The following is a 23,814-nucleotide window of genomic DNA, read 5'->3' on the forward strand; positions in this document are numbered from 1 at the left end:
TTCCTTACTTCCTATACTTGTTTTCTTGATATTTATGAAACATGAATGATGGTAGAGGTAAACGAGTGTCCACCTAGTAGAAATGTCCATATGCACCTATTGACACCTGTAGTATGTGTTTGACGTGTAGACTGTTTTAGTTTTTTAGTTTGATATGGAAAATAGTAAATATTGTAGTAAAGAATAAAAAATGATAAATTTTGAATAGGAAAAATTGTAACAATTAGTAAATTTGGTAGTTAATTAAAAGTTTTAAAATAGTGTTTAACTTACCTAATTGAATATTTTTAAATAATATTTACTCGAGGAAGATGAATATTTAAACTAATTTTAGAGTGAATTTCCGAGTGCTTCACAAATAGAATTTTAAGTGCCAAGAAGGATTTAAATACGAAAAAATTAATTTCATAAGAGTCCTAAAGTGTGAACATAAGTATCAATAGTTTGTACGATCAAATTCCTCAATATAATCGGTTTTAAGAGTTAAGAGTAAGACCTATAATATTGTAATACAATCATCATTATCATTTCATATATATATAATATATATTAGACAAACTTTTAATGGGTGACTCACCAACCAACTAACAATGATTGAAAATAGAACATGTTTAGAAAAGAGAGAAAATATAACAAAAACAATAGTCTAATCTTAAATTTTGAATAGAAAAAAATAGTTTCATAAAAAAAATTAGTTTCAACTAATCTGTGTTCTCTGTTTCTAATTACTTTAAACATGTAGAATATAGTTTAAAAAATTAATGAAAGATTAACATTTTTTAAATATATTTCTTTCTTTTTCTTGCCTTTTAACTCCAATCAATTTTCTTTGTAAAAAAAAAAAAAAACAAATTCTAGCACCCTTCAATTTTCCAGTAAAATTTTGACAAAAGAGGAATCAAAGAGGCAAGAATTTAAGTTATATAAAAAAAAAAAGTTTCATTTCGAGAGCGATTGCGGCGACGAGGCGTCGGAGCACGGCGGAGCGCCGTGTCTAAGGAGGAGTTCGCGGGCAAGGGCTTGAAGATCACCCTCTCCTGGCGCCGTGGATGAACCGCCACCTCCGCCGGCGAACTGGCGGTGGTCGAGCCGTTGCTGTTGCATGGCCCATGCAGGCTGAGCCATTGGGTCGAAGAGCGACGACAAGTCATAAGTGGCCGGCAGGGAGGAAGCCGATGGCAGGTCAGAGATAGAAAGCGGTGGTTGCGCCGGAAAACTTGGCGGGGGAGGTGGCGGAGGTGGGTTCGGCGGCGACGGGAGCTCTAGTGTTGCTAGATGGGCTTGAAGGTACGTCAGCTCGGCTTGTAAACTCACCACCTGCCAATGTTTTGAATTTCACACATATATATATTCTATTATTATTATTAACCTTCTAATTCAATCTCAAAGTACTTAGAAAGATTACACAACAAATAAAAAAGTGATCTGTAAAAATCTCTGTTTTCATTGTTGGATTATGTTGGTTGAGGTAAACAAATTTTCAATTATAGAATTGTTTTTTTGGGGTATTATTTTATAAAATAAGTAAATTACCAACCATACTGTTAATACACAGTACACAGACATTTACGTAGTAGGTATTTCCAAATGTGCAGTATACATATTAGGTACAAAAAACAAAAACAAAACAAAATAACTATTATACTCCAATATATACATCAAACATTTTTCAAAAAACAGGGAATATAATATGATCAAGTTAAATCATACGTAAATTACCTTAAGTTTAAAACTGTAGTCCATAGGCTTCATTCACTTTCACGCATTTATGTTTTCCTTACCATCAAACTTGTACTGATAATTTTAACTACGAAAAACTTAGCTCCTAATTAATAAAATTTTCACTTTTAGTTTTATATACTTCAAAATTCTTCAAATTCTTTGTTTTCCCATCTGTTAATAATAGTTTTGAAATCTTATCCAATTTTTTTTTTTAAAAATGTTAAAATTTTAGGTTTTTAGTTTAAATGTAGAGAACAGATTAATTAAAATCCTGCGTGTGTAATGAAAAGTTTCCAAAATAAAGCATTACATATTTAAGAAAGCAAAACATTATGACCACATTTGGTAATTATATTCTTTTAGTTTTTGAAAATGAAGTTAACAAATAGTTGTGTATTTGTTGTGTATTTTTTACCAAATGAAATTGAAATACTAAAGAAAGTAGTTCTGAAAAGGGAAAATAGACAAAATTAAAAATATATATACGTATATGGAAGAAGGTATTACGAATTCAATTGATATATATTGTGTGTTATTTTTGATTTTGAGAAGATACACTAACAGGAAGCTAAAAATTGGGGAAACGTAGGAAATGAGTGTTGTCTCTCTAATCAAAGGGCTTAACTTTAAGGCTATAGACAGACCAATTCCCTAATAAGTGCAAATAATAATAATAAAACAAGGAATAAAAACCCCCAAAACACTCAAAAAAAGAAGACAGATCACTTTGATTAGGGAATAATACCGCAGTAACCGCCGAAGAAATGATTTGATAATAATCAACGAATGACTGATAGCTCTAGATTTTGAGTAAACTCAGTAGGGTAAAATAAAAATAAAGTTAAACTGCCACCCTAATTAAATTTAATTACTAGCTTTTCCTACCCATTTAAGGGTATAGTGTACCCTAGTATTTGAAGGGTATAACAGCCCTATATCTCTAAAACCCCATTTCTTTTAGTTGCCTTTTTTGGGTTTTCAAAACTGAAACAAACAACCCCCATTTTTAAAATAAAAATAAGAAAACTCAATTTCCCACTTCTGAAATAGCTTCAAAAACTAGCCTTTGTTTGAAACAAGTAAATTTCCATAAAAGAAATATTACAAGACAAACAGAATTATTTATTTCCATTAATTAGTATTTATTATGCAAAATAAGAAAGAAAGTGGAGATAAAATATAATAAATATACAGTCAATCTGAATACACCTTAACAAATCAAGATGGAGAATCAAAATTCAAGTTTACCTGTTGTTGAAGAGCGAAAATATGAGCAACGCAACCGTATACGGGGTCTCGGAGGCGGGCTTGAGCCTCGTAACAAATAGTGACGACGGCATCCAGACGTTTGTGGACGGGAATATGAAGGAGGAGCTTGGAGACGTTGCTAGCTCCAAACACCTTGTGTACAGCTGCGAAATGAGCTGCCCCTTGCTCGGAGTCAAAATAAGGAGCAAATATGCAACCGGGAACACACTTTCTTCTCAAAAACTTGCAAGCCCCACATGGACCTCCTCCGCCGGCACCGACACTCCCGCCGGTACTGGCAGTTCCCGGCCCTCCGCCGCCGCTTGTACTAGGGTTGGCACTCATGCTAGGAGATAGATAACAAAAGAATTTTGATTTTTATAAAAGTAGATATGGATTTTGAAGGGAGAAGAGGGGGTTTTAGGGTTTGGTGGAAAATTGAGGAAGTGAAAGAAATGTATTTTTTTGGGGGGAGGATTTTAATTTAATGAGGAGAAAGAAGAGAAGAAATGACTTTATTTGAAAAGAGGAAAATAAAAAAATAAGAAAGAAAGAAAGAAAGAAAGAAAGAAAGAAAGAAAGTCTTTAAAGCCACGCGAGAGAGCAAAGCCTTAACACCTACATTTAGCTGCTTGCGTGAAGCAAACATGCGATAAGCCCTATTGCTAAATATTACTCTCTTTTTCTTTTTATATTTTTAGTGCTCTCTCTCTTTCTTTCTTTCTTTCTTTTTAAATTCTCTCACTTGAAATCCCTCGTGAGTTTTTGTTGTTGTTTTTTTTAATCTTCTACCTATACAACACTCTCTTCTAATAATTCTAATTATAATTGTAACACATTATTTAGAGAGGGGGTATTTTTGTTTTCTTATTAACAAAGTAAATATTATATATAAAGAAATTGGTAGGTTTGGAGACGTGTCCAACAGACTGTCTAAATTTTGCCACACTGCGAGTTTTAAGCTGCGTGGAGAGCAAAAGACGTCAACCTTTTCTTTCTTCTTTTCTTTTCTTTTTTTTTTTTGCTAATGGGTTCAAATTGAATAATGACTCAGCTTCTTTTATTTATATATATTTTTCATTTATGGCTTTTCATTTACTATAAAAAGCCAAAAGAGGAAAGTGGGTAAGAAAAGCTATATGAGACTCATATCCAAAATCACCTTCTTCTTTGATTTATAATGATGAAGCCCTTTTGAAACCCAAGCCACTCAAAAACTCAATAGTTGAAGGAATGAGTGCGAGAGTGAGACAGAATTGGCTCTGCTCTTAACTTTCCAAAAAAACAACACATTGTATGAAAAATGGTGCTATTTTTTCTACAAAAATTCCTGAAGAAACAGACCGTAATATACCATTGTTTTCGTTAAAGATAAAATAGGAGGTTCGAATATTTTTCTCTTTCAAAAAATGATCAAATGAAATTGCACTATACACTGATTAAAGTTATTTTATTCTTTAATAAGTATGATAATCTTTAACTTTAAACTATTGAAAGCATAACCAAGCTAGGAACGTAACAAATATGACATGTTAATTAATCAAAATTAAAAGATGTTATTGATGAATAAGTAGAATTGTTTAATGAAGCTCAAAATTGAGTAATTTTAGAAAATTGAATTAAAGTATTGAAAATGTGATGGGATAAATTGAGAGAGAAGAAAATGATGTAAATGTGTGGGTGTGATGAGAGAGGGGAATGAAGAAAAAGGTCAAAAATAAGAAGTTCGGCGTTCAAATGTGGGGTCCAGGGAACAGTGTGCACCAATTTGGGGATGCCACGTTTGAGTCGGTGAGCAGGAATGTAACGGCCGGGTAATTTGATGACCTCAGATCGAGAGTAGGGGCCCCACGCGCCGTTCAAACTTGTTGTATAATAAGGTAACGTCTTCCTTTCTCTCTTTCTCTCTTTCTTTCTTTCTTCATTATCATTATTTATTATTTTCTTTTAATAACAAATTTCACTACTTTACTTTTTTTAAAAAAATTAAAGTTATATATTAATGCTAATACCAAATTAAATTTCGTTAACTTTTCTAAAAAACAACAACAACAACAATAAAACATGTCATTATAGTAATGAGTTTGCATTCATATTATATCAACCATCCTTTGAAATTCTTTATTTGATTGTGTTTACAAACTCTATAATTATATATTGTTAATTAACTAAAGTATAAAAAAAATGAAAAGGATGAAAGGTTAGTAAAAAAAAAAGTAGGGTGAATCCCACGTAATAGTCAAATGTAAAGGAATAAAATTGCTGTTAGGAATTTTGCATTGGAATTACAACACATTAGTAACAATGAATGGAGTCCCATTTTTAAAAACACATAACTAACAATTAATCACGAAACAATTCAAAATAGACATTATTGGTGGATGCTATAAGACCATTCTTCCACCAACACATGTGCCTCAAATAGGAAAACAAGAAAGTCGATTTCTCAATTCAACATTTGTCTACTCTTTCTCTGCATTTCATCTCTATATTTCTTCTTTATTATATATATATATACAATACCAAATGGTAACTTAGTAATGTGCCACCTCTCCAATACACTTTAAACACTATGAATTGGTTTCTTCAGTTTGTAAATTACAAATCTATTTTATAAATTTTTAGGTTTGTGTGTTGTTGTTTAGTTCCATTTAAAAGTATATGAAAAGTGTGTATGCTTTATTTATAGTCAAAATATTTAAATATCTATTAGATACAAAATATAAAATTCAAAACCAAACTGACAATTTAATTTTTCTTATATTTATATTTTTCAATAAGCAAAAGATTGATGTGAGTGTTGAATCAATCAATATTCAAGCATAGATAAAAAATGTAAATAAAATTCTGTGTTTTACTTTTGTAATACCATTATAATATTTAATTTTTAAACAAATTTAAATAAGTTGGAGTAATTAAATGTAGTTTAATAAAAAAATTTGTTACAAGAGTTCGATCAAATTATACAGATGCTAAATTATAAAATTTTAAATTAACGAGAATATAGTAAATATTATTTCAATTATTTATTATCTATGTTAATTTGAATATAACCCAATTATTAAAAAGAGGTGAGTTTTAGAAATAAATTACTGGTTAGAAAGGCTTAAAATAAAAAATACAAAACCAAAAGTGGGAAAGATTAAAAATAAAAAAATAAAAAAATAAAAAAATAAAGAAAGAAGAACCAATAGTTGAAATTAATAATTTAATGATAGAAAAAAAAAAAAAGATAAAAATTATAAATAGATGTAGAAGGAAAAAAGAGAAAAGAAAAAGAGTAAACAGTTGGTAACGGCGGATGACCGCGGTGTCCGGCTTTTGTCCAATCCCTGCGGTGTGAAGAGGAAGCACTGACAGACATCTTCCATTCAAATCCCACCATAATATTCACACGTGTCTCCATCTCATCCCTTCCTCTCTTTTCTTTTCATTTTCCTTACGTCCTCCCCTTCCTCTCTTTCATTCCTAATGCAAATATTAATTATAATCACTTACCTAACTATTCATTTCTTTTATTTCAACGCAAATATTTTACATCTATTAACATACTAATTCCTCAAACTAAATAGATGTAAATAAATTATAATTTACTTTTATTTCACTTACGTAAGAACACATGATAAGGAAGAGTTGGTGAAAGAAATTGCACATGCATCAATACTTATTTAAATATTGGAGCTTTTCAAACAAATTTCTAACTATAACAAGTTCGTGAAATATATGTATAATGAAAACGTGAAGTTGGATAGAACTTTAAATTTATGTAACGGTTGTTAATAAAGTTAACTTTCTTTTCTTGCATGGAGAGATTCCATTGAAACTAAAACGTTTGGTAGTTCCACCCAATTCATTGTTTTTCTTTTTGAGAAACTTATGGTAGAAGTGTTGCATATATCTAACAGTTATGAGCATATCAATTTAATGCCAATATCAATTCTCAAACAACTTGCTATTATTAAAAGTAGCCTAATTTAAAAGTTATTTTACGTGATAATATTTTTTTTAAAACTCGAGTTAATAATTTAACGCTCCAAGTTTTCATTTACCTCTATAGTCTAAGTACAAAACTTAATTTACATATCAAAATATGGATTCCATGGGCTTTTTTTACCTATTTATAAGAAAAAAAAAAGTCGATGGACTAACCAAATTTTATAATTAAAATCGTGTTTATTTTTTCAATTCGACATGAGGTTGGAAGGATCAACCCATTCATAGCTTGCATATACTTATTAAATTATGCTTAAATTGACTAAACCCGTTAATTTTTCCCAAACCACATGCCCCACTTTCAACATTTTAATGGATCTAAAGGAAATATTGTCACACGTTTGTATCAAAAAGCTAGCTAAGATTACAAGAAAAGAGATTCAAAAAGCTATAACCCTAGCTAAGCCTTTTCTCTTCTAATTTCATTTTTTTTTCTCATGGATTCTACTGTTTTTTTTTCTTCTTCCATTCTAACTTGGATTCAAACTCCTGCTTTTAAGCCTTTCTTGATACAATTAGTGAGATAATGTCGTGGAATGAATTTGAAAATTGAAGATAAAAGAAAAGCTCGTGACCCTTTCTATATAAAATCATATTAGTTTGTAACCATTCAATCACTGTACATTATAATTAAATTATAATAATTTTGAAATATAGTAACTAAATCTTTGTGTATCAAAATTTAGAGACTAACTCATTCGTTTGACCATTTTTTTTTGTTAACAAGAACTTTGAATGATCATAGACTAAATTAAAAAACAATTAAATTAACAAACATTAATCAAGGAGCAACTTATATACATACATATATATATATATATATAATTGAGATATATAATAAATAAAGATTGTCCCACGAGTTCACAAAACGTGTAACCAAAACCTAGAATTCATAAAGTTTGGTCCCTAAAATGCATGTAAAAATAAAATATAAATAAGGTATGATTGCTTTCCCAAATTTAAGGGTTTAAGAAATATATATTTAATTACAGTATGTCACCTGAGCAAACGGCAAATGCAGCTTCCAATAGACTAACAAAGTCAATTTATAAACGTCGAAAAGGAACAATAACTTTTTCTAAAAAAAGATTAATTATTTGGGTTTAATTAGAGACATTAATAATGATTAATTGTTTTTTTCTTTTGTTTTATTTATTATGATTATGAAAACTCTTGGGGTCAATCAGAAAGATTTAGACCCTAAACAATAATTAATTAAATGTAACCCCTACTTTCTGTTTCATATACTTTACAATAGTCGTTTTGGTCAAAAGATTTTTGAAAATGCATTATGATATTGTGCATGGACAAAGACCCTTTTCCTTTAATTTTCTTTTGCTTATTAGTCAATGTAAGTCGATGCATTAAAATGTGTGTTTTTTATTTTCTTTCTCTTTTAAAAAAAATACTTCAATAAAATTAATCTTGAAAAGAAATAGTTGTAGTTTTGAATTAGGATAAAAATGTTTTATTTGAAAGAGGGTTTAGTTTTGAGTTGTTTAATTAATGAAGGGTAAACAAGATTAAATTATTGATATAAGGAGTGACATTTGTGTAACATTCAGCACTAGAATTTATTTAGTAACAACCAGTTGACAAAATGTAGCCGTTAGCATGTAATTATTTTGAAAATTGGAAGATGACGTGATCTAGCAACCAACTTCAACAGCTTTTGGCAGATTTATAATTTGACTGTGCATGAGAAATTCGTGAATTCAAAACGTAATTTTGTCTTAAACACAAGTTACCAATTTTAGCTCAATCAATTATCAATTGCCTCTCGGCTATCAATCACTAAATTAACCAAATGACTCCATCTCAATATTACTTAAGTTAAATGATATATTTGAAAATTGAGAACATTTAATCAAAGAAGTAAAAATGAAAAATTAGTAAAAGAGAAGGGAAGTGAGGTGGCATCAACGTTGTAGGATGGGAAATAGAAGGAGTCCCAGATCGGGTGCCACGTTTAAAGAAGTGACGTTTGAAGATAGAGGCGTGGATTTTGGTGCACAGCTGATTTGCGTCCCCAATCACTCCCCATTTTCTCCTTCTCCCTAATCTATTCATTTCTCTTTCTCCTCTATATCTTAATTTTAATTTTTAACTTTTTTACTTCAACCATATTTTAATTTAACTGAATTAGCTTTTTTCAATATTGAATTTTCCTCTTTTGTTCTCAAATAAAATAATTTATTTGAAAATTTTCAGTCAATCAAATAAACTTATTTAATATTTGCGATCTGATGGATATAAAATTACGGATGGTGCAACATTTATCATTACAAATGGCAATGCAAACTCAATATGTATATATAATTTTGTTGGATAATAAAGTGAATTACAATATTTTATGAAACTCCAGTATAAAAAAATTGACAACAAAAAAGTAAAACAATAACTTAATGCAACAATGCAATAGACAACGAATGCATACATTTACATAATTTACAAACAACGTGCTATAGCTATGTCACTCCATGGAAGAATAGTTTACATTAGAGGAAATAATTTAGATTAAAGATTAGAAACACCTTTAGAGATAGAGTTTATATATATAACACACTTTTTCAAACTTTAGGTCAAAATTATACCCAACACAAATATGCTAGATATGAATAGGGTTTGAAAGGTGTTGCTCCTTTAACCTCTACTAGATTGTATAATCTCTCGGATATTGACTTGCTAAGTGGTTTGTGAGGCTCCCACACTTGATCGTTCAAGACATTGCATATATGAAGATATTAGAAGCAAATAAAAGTTTTTAACACCTTCAACACTAATTATCTAAGCTGAGGTAGGATATTTTATTTTCTATTCACTTGGAAGATTTAAGAAGTATTTAATTAATAGGGTGGTATTTTTATTATTGTGTCATTCACTCATTTCATCTACACATACCCCTATTATATGTATTGAAAATCTTTTCACTTCTCAACCACTATGAAGAAATTCAATGATGAAAAGCAATAGATTTATTAAAAGAGACATCAATGGTGAGAATAAATAGTTTATTTGATTTTAATGATGAATGAGATATAATTTATGAGAAGTTTTCTGATCTTTTCAATTATTTTTGCCCCCACACGTGTGAGCTAAAATAGGCAAACTATTTGTCCACAGAACTCTTGATTGATTAAAAGAGAAAAATTAGAGGATATCATATAGCCTATCTGTTTGTGATCCCATCAATAGCAACCAAACTTTGCTTTATTATTGTCAGATGTGAGAGGCCACTGTTACCAACATTAATATGTTCTTGGACCTACATGTACCCTAAAAACACATTACTAACCTTTTTTTCCTTCTCTTTTTTATACATTTTTGTGGGATTCTATTATAGTTATTGTTGGAATTGAAATTTTTAAAAATTAGTGCAGCTCTAGCATCATTCAACCCTAAATCCTAACATAATTCAACTAACCATTCAAAAGCTTGATAATTTTATTATGTATGTGAGCAACAATATATTCCAAAAACAATAACCGAACAAAGGCATGTCAATTCAGGATGAGGTAAATATATGATTCTTACCTTTATAATTGATCATTTATATTTAGTCAATATTTTAAAGGTAACATTTATTAAAGTTGTGGAGATGTGTGTTTTGATAAAATGTAAATTATTGAGGCCTAAAACTATTGTGTATTGGCATAGCTTTGAATGATGCAATGTTCATTTAATAGCAACATTGTATAATTATATGCAGTTAAGATTTTCTTTTACACTATAGCTTTATTTATTAATGGGTTATATGCATGACTTTTGGGGTTTGCCTTCCATTTGACTCCAAATCAAAATAAAATCTCTTTTATGACATTCATATCATGAATCCCTTCAATATTTCAATGAATCATAAATATTTTAATCAATTGAATATTTATTCTTCTAATGATTTTTTGTTAGTCTTAAAGGAACTATACAATAAGAAATGAACAATAATGTCGGTGTAAGAGCTAGGGAGGTTCCATTTTCAACGTCACATTTGTTAAACTAAAATAATAACAATAATACTAAAAGAGAAATACATCTTCATCAACCTTAGCATTTTAGTATTTATTTTGATGGACCAAAATTGTAACCTCCAAACTGGTGAAATTAGATGTCATCAACCTATGTTGTCTTCTTTGGCCATTAATGACATTTCTTTTCCCTTTTAAGTCAAATATTTTAGTCCACAAATCCATTTCTTGGAATATAAAAAAAGCACTTCAGCCTTTTCTTCTATTCTTCTTCTTCTTCTTTTATCAGTACAACCTCTAGTAGGTAGCCCCAATTAATTAATAAGAAAACACAACAAAGACAATATGATAATAATGGGTGGAAGCTAGCTAGCTCATGTCCATTTTATTTATTAAAATGTATATAAGCCCTAAATGTTCATTTCAAATTTGATTGAGTTTGATGAAACTTATCAATCAACTAAAAATATATATGTCTTAGACATATTCAAATTGGTTAAAGACATTTTTGATTAAATTTTCATTCTTATGCAGTATTCTCACCTCTTAAAAAACAACATTTTCTTCTTATCATATTTATCATAGGCATGAATAAGTAACCATTATTGTTGCCAAACACAATAATATTGCATCTGTGTAAGTAAAGTAGGTTAAATATTACTAATTCTCAACTAAAAAATGTGCAGTGAAGAAGAAAATGAAAGTAAGTAAAAAAGGACAAAGTACAACAACTATGATTAAACTGTGGTAGTAGTTGCAATGACACCCTCAAACTTTTAGTTGTAAGAACGAGACTCTTAAAATTTTTCTAATATTGAGTTTAAATAACCCTTCGTAGAAATACAATCTTAAACAATAAAAATTGAACCGTTTAATGTATACTTTTTGTATCCAATTTCAACACTCAATTCTTTTATTTCCAAAGTTTGACGATATAATTTTAACTATTTGTACTTTAGGGAAGATTTCTACGTTTTAGGTTAACATACAAATTAAAAATGAAACCTACAAGGACTTGATCATCAAACCTACCAATGACCTCAAAGCTGAAACTAATATACTTCAACACGACTTCCCTTTCATCATGTGTTTAGAAATTAAATTAGCTAGTACACAAAATGGAACAAAATGACTATAATCAAATATAAATGGAAGAGAAAATAACATAACATTTGGTATAAACTTGTTGGGTATATGATACTGACTTTGTTAGGGATGTAAGTAACTAGGTAAGTATGAATGTGAAGGAAGTGTATAAAGAGTTAAGATATATTAAGATGAATCATCGTTTTAAGAGACAGAAAGGGATAGATAATTGAATGATTTTGAGAGTAGATCAGCAGATACTATGATGAAGGCTAGGTTTAAAATTTCTGTGTTGCAATGGAACATAAAAAATGGAAAAGACAAGAGGAGAGGAGGAAAAGGGAAAAGAGAGAAGAGATGTGATGGGATATATCTAAAAAAAAAAAAGAGTAGATGTGAATGTAGACGTGGCAGTCATTGAAAGGGGTTAAGAAGTTTGCTTGTGTCACCACTCGGTGTTTATATGTTTGCTTCACGCAAGCAGCTGCCCCTCAACTTCCCCTCCTCTTTAAGACTCAAACCAAAATCACACACTAAAACACACAAAACTTTCACACAATTCATCCAAATTTTCATCAAACTTTCAAATGTAAAGGGAAAAACCCCATTTGCCCTTTCATATGACCCACACCCAAACATCAATTGCCCTCCATCAACATACCCTCATGAGTACCGGCGAAGGCGGCGTCGCTCACGGCGGAGGGCCATGCGGCGCCTGCAAGTTTTTGAGGAGAAAGTGTGTGAAAGGCTGCATTTTCGCACCCTATTTCGACTCTGATCAAGGCGCCGCCCACTTCGCCGCTGTTCATAAGGTGTTTGGAGCTAGCAATGCCTCTAAGCTCCTCCACCGCATCCCACCTCCCAAACGTCTCGACGCTTGCGTTACGCTTTGTTATGAAGCTCTCGCTAGGGTTCGAGACCCTGTCTATGGTTGCGTTTCTCAAATTTTCTCCCTCCAACAACAGGTTAGTTCGCTAATTATAGTTGATACCTAAGTTTTTTAATTATCAATCAAGTAGTTAAACTCATGGTAGCTAATTATGAATTTAAGCTCTTGAATTCGAAAAACATTTAACTTAACATATCGAAACAAGAAGTGCAAGCTAAAATAACAGAGACGAAAAACATGGAAAAAGATCAAACCAAAGCTAAAGTACTAATTACTGATTTTGAAGCTTTGATTTAAAGGTGAGTTTGTTTTAACATCCATTTTTAGGGTTTTGAGTGTTTGAATGCGAAAAGAGGAAAGTAAACAATTTGTAAAGAGATTTTATGATTGTGGGTTGCAGTTGTAATTATTATAATTAATCAAATGGGATTTTGCTTGAAAACCATGGCGACTTGCATTTCTAGGAAACAAATTATTAGGGTTTTCTTTTTGGAAGGAATTAATTAATGAAAGAGCTTCCCATTTTCCAATGAATTATTTGTCAAACTATTTGAAATAGTTGTTTTGAAAGAGAGAGAGATAGAGAGCGGTGGCGGCTGCCTAATACTTGGTGTGTTGCTTCACAAACTAGCCAAACAATTTTAGCTGCTCCATAAATTTTTATATATAATATATATCTAAGTTTCTACATTTGACTTTCTCTTATTTATTCTTTTCATTATAATCATTTTATCTTAAATAAAAAATAAACCAACCTTAATTATGTTTGTATATTTCCAAGAAACAAAAAGAAGGATAAGGTTTAAGTTGAATTTGTATTCATCTTTAAAAGACAGAGAGAGAGAGAAAGAAAGTGAGCTTTAAGTTGAATTAGATATAAAATTAAGTTTTAAACCTATTAACATTTGTTTAACTTCTAAAGTTTTTCGAATTTGTTCTTTACTTCTTAGGTGTAAAATTGAAAGTGTAAGATTTTGTCAAACATATCTATTTTTCTTTTTCTTTTTGTAGTTTAAGAAACAATTAGAATCAAATCTCAAAGTTAAGAAATTTGTAGAACAGTTTTTTTTAAAGCTTGGAAACCCAGATGGACTTAATTATCAAAGTTTAAGAGCTAGATATATATATATTTTTTAAATTTAGATTTTAGACTTTTGTTGGATATTTGTATAAATAAATTGAAAAAGGTGTCTAAGCAAAGGCAATTTTACGTAATTATTATTATTGTAATAGTCTATAGATTGATCTTTTTTCTCTCTTTCTTTTCTATGGATTGAACTTGAAGTTTTCATTTCACATGGTCTTATTTTATTGTTGCAAATGGAATAGTTAATGCATTGAATTACTTCCTTTAATAAAATTCATATGAGTTTCATTTTAATCTTTTGCTTGCTTGTTTTGCTTTATGTTTTCCAAGAATATCAAATTTTCTTGTCGTTTTATGGCTTCTTATTTTCTAGTTTTGTCCACGAAGCAATCTCCCTTACATAGTACAATTTCACAATTTTGATATATATTATTGGCTATCTTGGATAACAAATACATACATTTTGTATATATCTACATGCAAATACGACACATACTTATATCTTAAATACGATGCGTGTTAGTTTGCATTTTAAGATAAGTTAAAAAAGAATCTTCCGTTAAAGTTTCAAATTCATAAGACTTTTTCGTTTCGTTCTTATCCGTTTCATTTTTCATGGAACTTTATTTATTAGTTATTAATGTTATATTTGGATTACAACATTTTATTAATATCATGACTTGGAGGGTATTTCTATATTTGATCATAGTCTAGTCCAATATACATTTATGATGTCCATAGAATTTTATTCAACTTAGAGTTTTATAAAAAATAAGAACAAGGTTTATCAAGATGTTTTTCCCTTGGTACTCATAATATATAACTTTTTTATATAAAAAATTGTCAAAATTTTACACCTCATAGTGTTATAGATATTTGCAAAAAAAGTGAAGTGTAAATAGTTTAAACCCATAAATCTATATAGAAAATCATTACTCAATCTAAAGCAGTTTTAAGTTCCTTATCAAAGAAGAAAATAAGAGAAAAAAGAGAAACTTTTTCACTCTTTGATTCAAACAGATTCTCACTATATCATTGATTTGTGAGTTAATAGATACTAATTAGCCAAAAATACAATAATTTATAACGACTACACTATGCATGATGATGACCTAACCCTAATTCAAATAAATGTTTATTACAGGTAGTGAATTTGCAGGCAGAGCTAGCATACATTCAGGCTAAACTTTCCACCTTGCAGCGGTTATTTCCACCGCCACTACACACCCCGTCACCCACCACTTGCAACACTCCGCTACCAGAAGCGATCCCGGACTCGGACATGGGTTTGTTTCCCAATGTTCCAATGCTGCTTGACCCCTTACAAACCCAGCTAGGTTGTAATGAAATGACAAATAGCTTTCTGAACCCAGTTGATTATCAAGATCAGATGGATGAAGATGGTGGTCTTCAATCTTTGGCTCGAGAATTCGTCTCGAGGTGCTTGCCTGGAGTACGAATCCGGCCCCCATGCTCACAGATTTAAATCTCTCTAAACTCTTTTGTGACACCGACTTTCATCCAAGGCTCTTAATTTTCTTTCTTTATTTTGGGTTATTAATTAGTCTTTGGAGATAGAACTGTATGGTCAATATATATTTGGTTCTGAAATTTTGGTGAAGATTATTACATATATATATATTGATCTTTCTTTTGTTCTTAAACACAAGCTGGGAACTGTTGTTACTTCTGGAAAAATGTGTGAGACTAATTGCTTACTATTTCTCTTTTTGGTTGTTTGAGATCAAAATTATATCTTTTGAGATGTTGGCTTTCTTGCAATTTTGGTTGTGGAAGCTTAGGAATTATTCTTTCGTTTAAATAGCTTTTTAGTACAAATTAATCGTCTAGAATTCATGCCTATATATAAGCTACTCTCCCATTCTAATTCTAATTAGAATCAATTCTATTCAACCTATAATTGAACCAAGAAAATTGACAAATAATAATATAGCGTATTCCAAATTTGTTAAGTACCCAACTCACACTAAATGACTAAATCTCAATCTTCAAGGAATAAAATGAAAAATATGAGTATCAACCAAAAGTCAAATGTGAGAGCCATTATATAATCCCTAAACTAATCTTTAGCATGGAGGTTTTGATATTATTATATGTTTTTCTAGTTCAAAGAACCCATCGAAATAAATAATTTAAGTCACTAACTACTTTCTAAACAAGAATATAGCATGAGTTATGTTAGAAATTTGTAATTAATTAAAATCAAATGTATATATCGTCACACACATGTAATAATATATTTGTGTGGCCAAAATTTAGAATGATAGTTTGAGAGAATTGCTGATAAATTCGAAGAGCTACAATTACCAATGCAAAACCTCTTCAAATTATTATAATAATTTTTCTTCACTCAACGAACAATAAGATGGCGACTATACCCAATTGTATGCTTAAATGCTTCTATAGTCTATTGTTTCATGTGGAAATCTGAATTTGTACTCTAATATGAATTAGTAATATATTCCTAAGAGAGTTTTGGTCATTTTTTATATGCAATTCAGAGGAACATACATCGTAATTTACTTTATTGTTGTTTTGAATATTTCTACGCTAAATAGATAACTTAGTCTATTATTATTATTTAATTCAATAAAGAAATTTCAACTCTCAAGTAATTAAAGCAATGATTATTTTTTAGTGCAATAAGGTTGGTATATTTGCTTTCAATTAATCTCAAATAATTCAGTATTTTTTTATATGAAAAAACATGATTGATTTTGTCAAATTAAAGTTGAAGGCATTTTGAATTGAATTTCATAACAATCCTATTTTCTTAGGGAAATTGTAATAAAACTACTTACAAAAATATATTAAAATTTTCAAAAGGACTAGAGTTTAATTAATTATGCTAAATAGTTTCAATTTTTTTTTTTTTATTGTTGAACATATCAATATTCTTTACGCAATAAATTATACTTTCGTGGAAATTTTAACGATTTTATGACAATAAAAAAATTGATATAAAAGAAAAGTAATCCATAACAGAAACATCTAAGAAATTAGAAACTAAAATTGGAGTCTTAAATATATATTAGTTAGGCTTGTGGGTTTCTTGTTATGAAGTATTTATTTTACGCCCACATATGTTTGCATTAATTTGAAATGAAACTATATATCAAAATTGAGAATATGAAATGAAATCAAAATGATTGTGACTGACAAAAATTCCGCGGCTTTGTTATTTGTTCTTCTTTAATTTGTGTTCATAGACGCGTAACGTTCTTTGCTTGAGGAAATTATATTTATATTTATATTGCTTTTAAAGTCTTATTTTGATATTGAAACAGATTAAACTATTAATTAAATATGCATATATAAATACAATTGCCTCTACCAACCTTTTTCCTCAAAAAAAAAAGGAGAATTAAAGATATAATATAATTTTGGCGTTGTTAAAATTGAAGTGGGGGCATGAAGAAACTTCAAGTAATTTTTCTTTGCATCATTATTGTATTGAGCTTTTTCCTTTTCTTCATGGTGAGTTTCACGCATCGAAACGTTGTCAATCAATCGATGGAAATCGTTTTGGTAGTGAAATCGAGTCGTGCGTCGATATTCCTTGCATCTAACACCATCATTTTGATCCTCTTTGGGAAGAAGTTGAAGCAGTTATCGAGCAAAGAAGAAGAAGAAGAAAGGTGTAAAGATTGTTGTAGTGGGTGTAGTGATGATCATGAGTTGAATAGTTATGAGATGATTTGTGTTGAAGATAGTTGTGATGAAGATTATTGTGAAGAAGGGATGATTCAAGATGATTTAGAGAAGAAGGCTCAAGAGTTTATTGATATGATGAATGCTTTTTGGAGGGAAGAGTTGATTCATGATAGGTTTCTTTAGTAGTTTAGATTCATTTATTTGTTAAAAGTTACATTACGTGTAAATTAGCATTTTGTTGTGCATTCCTATTTGTTTGTTTTAGTAACACAAATTGGAATATGTAAATTAGCATTGATATTAATGTTAGGATTTTCTTAAGCCATTCCTATTTGTTTTGTTACAGAACTAATTAACTTCTTAAGGATTTGCTATGCTAATAAAACCTTTCACCTATCCAAAGTTTTCAAAAATTCAAACACTACTCAATGCATATTAACTTAAGGAATATAGTTCAAAGTTCAAAGTTCAAAGTTTTATTAATGTTCAAAGTTTTATTAATGAAGTTGAAGAAGCTTTGATGACTCCTATGAGAAACGGTATGATCAAAACCCAAACATGTAGAACCAAATAAGTAAAAGTTAATATTAATTGGAGAAAAAAATAAGATGGTAAAAGTTCTTAATACAAGACAACTCATGAAATAACTACATGTAAAATTAACGATTGATCAAAAAATATAAAGGAACGGATATAGGTAAATTTAATACTATATCATCTAAAGAAAACACACGCACGCATGTATAATGTAAAGTAGTAGTATGAAGTTCAAATTTTAAAAATAGAACATACTAATAACTATCCTAGTTCTTCTCAATTCAAGTAATAAAATGTGTGTTACGTAATTCATAATTAAGGAACAGAAAAATAAGCAGCGTCATATATGTCAAGAAGCATCGAGTACAATGGTATGTACCATATCAAAGAAATGAAGAGCAGTACAAGAAAATAAATTACCTTAAGAAAGCTTTGCTTTTTCTCACAGCCAATCTGGTTGTAGATCTGGGTCACATCTGCAAGGTGTTCTTTTCTGGAGTTGGAAGTTTCACTCAACTAAGAATCCTAAAAGTGGTGCCCATTGCAATTACTCTTTTAGTATCGCATCCTAGCTAATAAGTGACTACCACAGTGTTCACACTCATTCTCCCGAAAGTTTCTTTTATTTCATCGCATGACCCAATAAAGTAACTAGACCAACACAACTCACATGATAGAAGTTTGAAACCGAATTACTATTGTCCAAAGAACAACACTAGGCTTTTCTTTTCTGTACTGGTAAGTTCTCTTAGAAAATGCAGACAAATTTGTCATTTGTAATCAAGCCATCAGAACATGAAATATAACTCAATTTCCTCTCAAACAAATCAGATGTTTAGAATCCACACAAGTGCATTTATTGGGAAGAAAGTAGTTTATTTAGTTCTACATTCTATCTCTTCCTAAAGCAGATCTTTATCGGTGACTAACCACTCAACTATGAATTTACAATATTCAATCCCAATTGGAATAGAGAATCAGTTTTGAAATATCAAGCTTTCATAACCAGTTGAGTTTCATGTATTATCTTTTAATAATGATCACTGAGACCGAAACTTAAAGAAACATAGTGTTGTTGATTTGAGTTAATGGATTCAGGAAAGCAGAACTTACAGTTTGACGTTCAAGTATAGGCACGGAAGTGACACCAAAAACATGAACCAATGCCGTGCTAGAAAATGAACAAAGCTAAAAACTCCCTGGGCAACAAATTCCAACATTACAACTCTGTTGATCCGAGATGTCGAATCGAAGAGATTGATATAGTCAGAGACTCAGACTCCAAATCCAACAAACATATAATCTGCTGCAGCACAACAGTAACTCAAATCATGATTTCTTGTTTCATTGTGTTAGGCAGATTTCTAATCATGCAAAAATATACAGTTAAAAGCAGCCAGAGAAGATCTGCAAGAATAGGCTTCGATTTATGTAATTAAAGCAGAGCAAGAAAAAGCCCTTGGAAAGGTATTTTTGCAGAGGCAATTATGATAAAGCTTAAATAATCTTCTTATTCGCCATAATAACTTCTCACAATCTTCATTCGCACTCATTTTGCTACTACTCTCTCTTTACACTTCCTCTATTACAAGACGAACACACGATTGTAATTTTTATTTTTTTTAAGAAAAGGAGTCGGAAGTTAGACATTCATCTGAAAGCAAGCACAACTTGAAAGCTCCAATTTCAGCAGAAATTCATATTTAAGTTTGTTGGGTTAGAGTTTTAGGCCTTTTATACAAACAGATATACACATTTTATATATAGGAGGGATTGACATAAAAGAGAGCCACCCTCCAATTAATGTATCACATAATTTTCCATTACAATGAAGGAATCTCCTCACGAAATGTAAAATAATCTTGTATTGTGAAATGTATTGAACACAGAAAGTAAAAAGAATCACATCCCTTCTTTTTAAAAGCTTTCTACTGGAGCCCATCCTTTCTTCTCTAATTCCAGTCTAAGAGCCTGAAATTTTTATGCAAAGTCAAGAATCAGTGGAATTAAATAAAAACTCTTTGTTTGGGGTTAATCTAATGAAGTAAGATGCCAAAGATAAAAAATTGTATGATGTTTCTGTTGTTGTAGATTCATTCACCTTGATTCTCCTTCTATTGTAATCAAAATCAAAGTTCCCAATCCGGGATGCTGATCTGTATTCTACTACTGACTTCTTGCCTGGTGGAAACCAAAACTCGACGTCGTCCACAAACTGATTTATGTACAAAGAAAATTAGTCAAGGTTCTGTATAGATCACAAGTGAGCTAGTTATAAACTTAAACGTACCCCTAGTATGGGACTTTCATATTCAACTAATAAATAGTCATCTTTCTGCTCTACTATCTTTGGAGTAAACTTGTCGGGTCTTGTTGATTTTATCTGCAATGAAATAAAGGATTTCACAAACCAATGCTAATTGATCGGCGTTATCGTTAAAGCAAAATAAGATGCAAAATAAGATGAGAATGTAAAAAGTAAGGAGAGGTTCTTGGTTTTTACCACTTGGATAAGTTCCTGCATTGCCACTTCTCTGCTTATAGGATCTTTCTTGCCTCTTCCTTCTTCTGGGTTATAATCCCTGCCAAAATTAAAAATTAAATGGAATCTGATAATCATAACTCATGACAATCCTCAAAACATAGAACAAAACCAATAAAATCTTGAGACATCTCATCATTCGTAGAACTATTCAGGTAATCAACAGATTTGAGTCCATAAACTCTTGATACCATGGTATGTAACAACAGTATCAGAACCACGATATTTTTGTTTTTTTTTTTTAATTTAATTACCGTGGGGTAGATATTTGAATATTTAATGTATAACATTTTTAGCAGAAAGAAATTGGAAGCACAATATGTTTCTAAAGGTCAAGATTGTCGTAATAGGAAGTTGTAAGTCGAGAGGCATGCTTAAAGATAGCTTTGAATAGTCTGATGTGAAGTTAATTACGAAGTAGTCCTTGTAACAAAAAAGCTTTACCTTGCCGCCCATGATACCGTTTTTTAATCAGAAATAAGAAAAGGCACGTGTATTGTGTTACGAAAAAAAAAATTGAATTCCCTCTTAAATGTGAAAAAGTGGTGCCCTCCTAGATAACGTGGGATAGATAGGTCTAATATGATGTGCCTAATTTTGACTTTTCCAGTGTAGTGTATGGTTTGGCCTAACATATCATCATATGATCATTTCCTGTTTTGTCCTCAATCAAGATATATTTTCACAATATCACATGTTAAAATGATCACTTTAGAAAAAGTATGATGCAGACATTTGAAATCAGTCATCTTAAACGGAGTCAAACTTAAACTACAATATCTACTACTGATACATATTATTCAACTTTTCTGTTAAATAGTATTCAAAACTATGTTCACTTTTTGGTGAGAGTAAGAGTAGGAGTAAGTGTTGTTTTACACGAGAAACTTAAAATGTGTTGGGAGTTATTTTCAAAACTTGAATGAAACTTAAATGGACAAGAATTTAGTGGGGAACTGAGTTTACCATGGTGGAGTATAATGGGTGAGATCGCTGACATTTTCTGCGGTAGATATACAGTTCTTAGTTGCTGGACACAGTGCCAAACTTGGTTGGTTTTTCTGCACACCAAGATATTCTGGCTTTTTCCCACTGCACAAAACACAAAGTACATCGCTCAATCAAAACATTTATCCCTGCCTAAAACAACAACCAAATCCCAGAATTTACAAGCCCTCGTTTTCATTCCCTAACCTTATCCTAACACGTTTTTTTAAAATTTAAACCAAAATTTGAAAATTAAAATGATAGTAGCTACTGAAATTTTGTTTTTCTAAAAGCAAAATCATTATGAATAAGAACCTTAGATTTTGGTATAAAGTATATGTTCCACTTTCCTTAGATTTTGGTATAAAGTATATGTTCCACTTTCTACGTCTATGTTTGTGTCAAACTCGTATTTATGCTACTAAAATTCAAAGTTTCGGTTCAGGAACAAAATGTCTAGCATTGAAGAATGCCACGCAACAGGGATGTGGGCTCAGCTGGTACTGTACAGTAGTGACCATTGTAATTAATAAGTTAAAAGTAGAATTACCAAATAGTAAATTTCAAGAGTACAAAATGGACTTATATATGATTAACACCCATAAAATTTGAATAGATTTTCCAATGTTGCAAAGAGAAACGGTATTACTTGAAAAAGAAACGTGAACAATTTGATAAATTAACACCACCAAATCAGATAAAAAGAGAAGGTTTTGAAGTCGTCACAAACAAAGTTAACAGTAGCACAAATCATTAAACTTCAACCACGGCAGCAACAGAAACTCTACCAGCAATTCGTCGAATAGAAAAACACGGTCAGATTTTAATTACTCAAACAAGAAGAAGATAATATCAAAATTACTTTCGTCTGAAAACTAATAACATAAACCAACATTAAGCAGAGAAACAAGAACAATGTGACAACAGACCTCAAGTTAAAAATGGCTCCAATGACCGCTAATTCGCTGCTCCGCAATACTATTTCCCTTCAAGACGAAACGAGTCACATTTTAGAAACTTCTGTTGATAACGAAACAGAGAGAGAGAGAGAGAGAGAGAGAGGGTACCTTCGATTGACATTTTCAGCGGAGTTGCCGCGGTTTTGCTGCTGGTGGCAGAGGAGGATACGGGGGAAGGTGGGGATGGGAACAGAGCGTAAGCGAGCAGTTCCTCTGTAATGGTTGCAGAAACAATGAGTGGTTGAAGAAGCCATTGAAGCCATTGAGAAGAGGTTCTTGAAAGGGTAAAAAAACTGTCACCGTCCACCGTCCACCGGCTCGGGATTGGGATTGAATAGGAATTGATTTTGGAGCGAAGAAGTATTTATAGAGAGGCCGAAATTTGGTACGCGTAGGACCGTCATCTATTTTGACCATTGAAAATGAAAGTGCAAAGTATCAAAAAAGAAAAGCAAACCCTCCAACTTCATAATATATATAATATTAATAGTTTGATTTATTGGTATAGTCTATAACAATAGTTTTAATTTTGGTCTAATCTACGATAACATTTTGTATGTAAGAAGAAGAGGAGCATCGGAAGGCTACATGGATCATTCTTCATTTTAAAATATATCTCTGTTTTAAATACTGATCTTAGCTATTGAAGGTGGTTGCTAAAATTTAATATCCATTTATATAAATCTAAACTAATTATTTGTCAGTTTTTTTTCTTCAATCAAATTTTTACTCTTTACTTTAAGTAAAAAAAAGTAAAAAATCATGGCTTAGAGTAGATGCATAAGCTTTCTTAGAATCTAAATTGATTCATTAATGAAAGTTTAAAAATAAAACAAACAAAACTTCTCTAAATCGGATAGTTTAAATTTTTAGCTATTGGTTCACAATTTAAATTGAATTAATAGAATAAATGGATGCTTTTTCGAATCTTTCATACTGTAAAGTAGTATGAAAAATGTCTAGATAAAAAACGAGTGAGAAATTATAAAGGTAAAATAGAAAATAAATTCTAAAAGGCATTTTAAAAGATAGGACGATATTAAAATATAAAAAAGTTTATCCAACTTTTAATACCCTATTTGAAAATTTTGTTAAATTTGGGAAATGACCCATTATTATCAAACTCT

At 30.6% G+C, this 23,814-nt stretch overlaps 3 protein-coding genes across 3 annotated transcripts; 1 reads left to right on the forward strand and 2 right to left on the reverse strand.

The window, feature by feature from the left end:
- Window positions 1-504: 504 nt before the first annotated feature.
- On the reverse strand, window positions 505-3,511 carry LOC101220603 (LOB domain-containing protein 18). Its single transcript, XM_004145010.3, has 2 exons — window positions 2,971-3,511; window positions 505-1,317 (listed from the first exon to the last, which is right to left on the reverse strand). Exons 1-2 carry the CDS (start codon window positions 3,313-3,315, stop codon window positions 940-942), a joined length of 723 nt encoding a protein of 240 aa, XP_004145058.1. The 5' UTR covers window positions 3,316-3,511; the 3' UTR covers window positions 505-939.
- An 8,978-nt stretch (window positions 3,512-12,489) lies between these two features.
- Window positions 12,490-15,752, forward strand: LOC101220840 (LOB domain-containing protein 19). Its single transcript, XM_004145011.3, has 2 exons — window positions 12,490-12,976; window positions 15,132-15,752. The coding sequence occupies exons 1-2, from the start codon at window positions 12,632-12,634 to the stop codon at window positions 15,471-15,473; spliced, it is 687 nt and encodes a 228-aa protein (XP_004145059.2). The 5' UTR covers window positions 12,490-12,631; the 3' UTR covers window positions 15,474-15,752.
- Window positions 15,753-19,870: 4,118 nt separating this feature from the next.
- Window positions 19,871-23,117, reverse strand: LOC101221074. The gene is made up of 7 exons (XM_004145012.3): window positions 22,796-23,117; window positions 22,658-22,714; window positions 21,708-21,833; window positions 20,703-20,781; window positions 20,490-20,582; window positions 20,301-20,414; window positions 19,871-20,170 (listed from the first exon to the last, which is right to left on the reverse strand). Exons 1-7 carry the CDS (start codon window positions 22,948-22,950, stop codon window positions 20,117-20,119), a joined length of 678 nt encoding a protein of 225 aa, XP_004145060.2. The 5' UTR covers window positions 22,951-23,117; the 3' UTR covers window positions 19,871-20,116.
- Between the last annotated feature and the right edge of the window lie 697 nt (window positions 23,118-23,814).

Source organism: Cucumis sativus, chromosome 6, assembly GCF_000004075.3.
Source record: "Cucumis sativus cultivar 9930 chromosome 6, Cucumber_9930_V3, whole genome shotgun sequence".
Classification (NCBI taxonomy): Eukaryota; Viridiplantae; Streptophyta; class Magnoliopsida; order Cucurbitales; family Cucurbitaceae; genus Cucumis; species Cucumis sativus.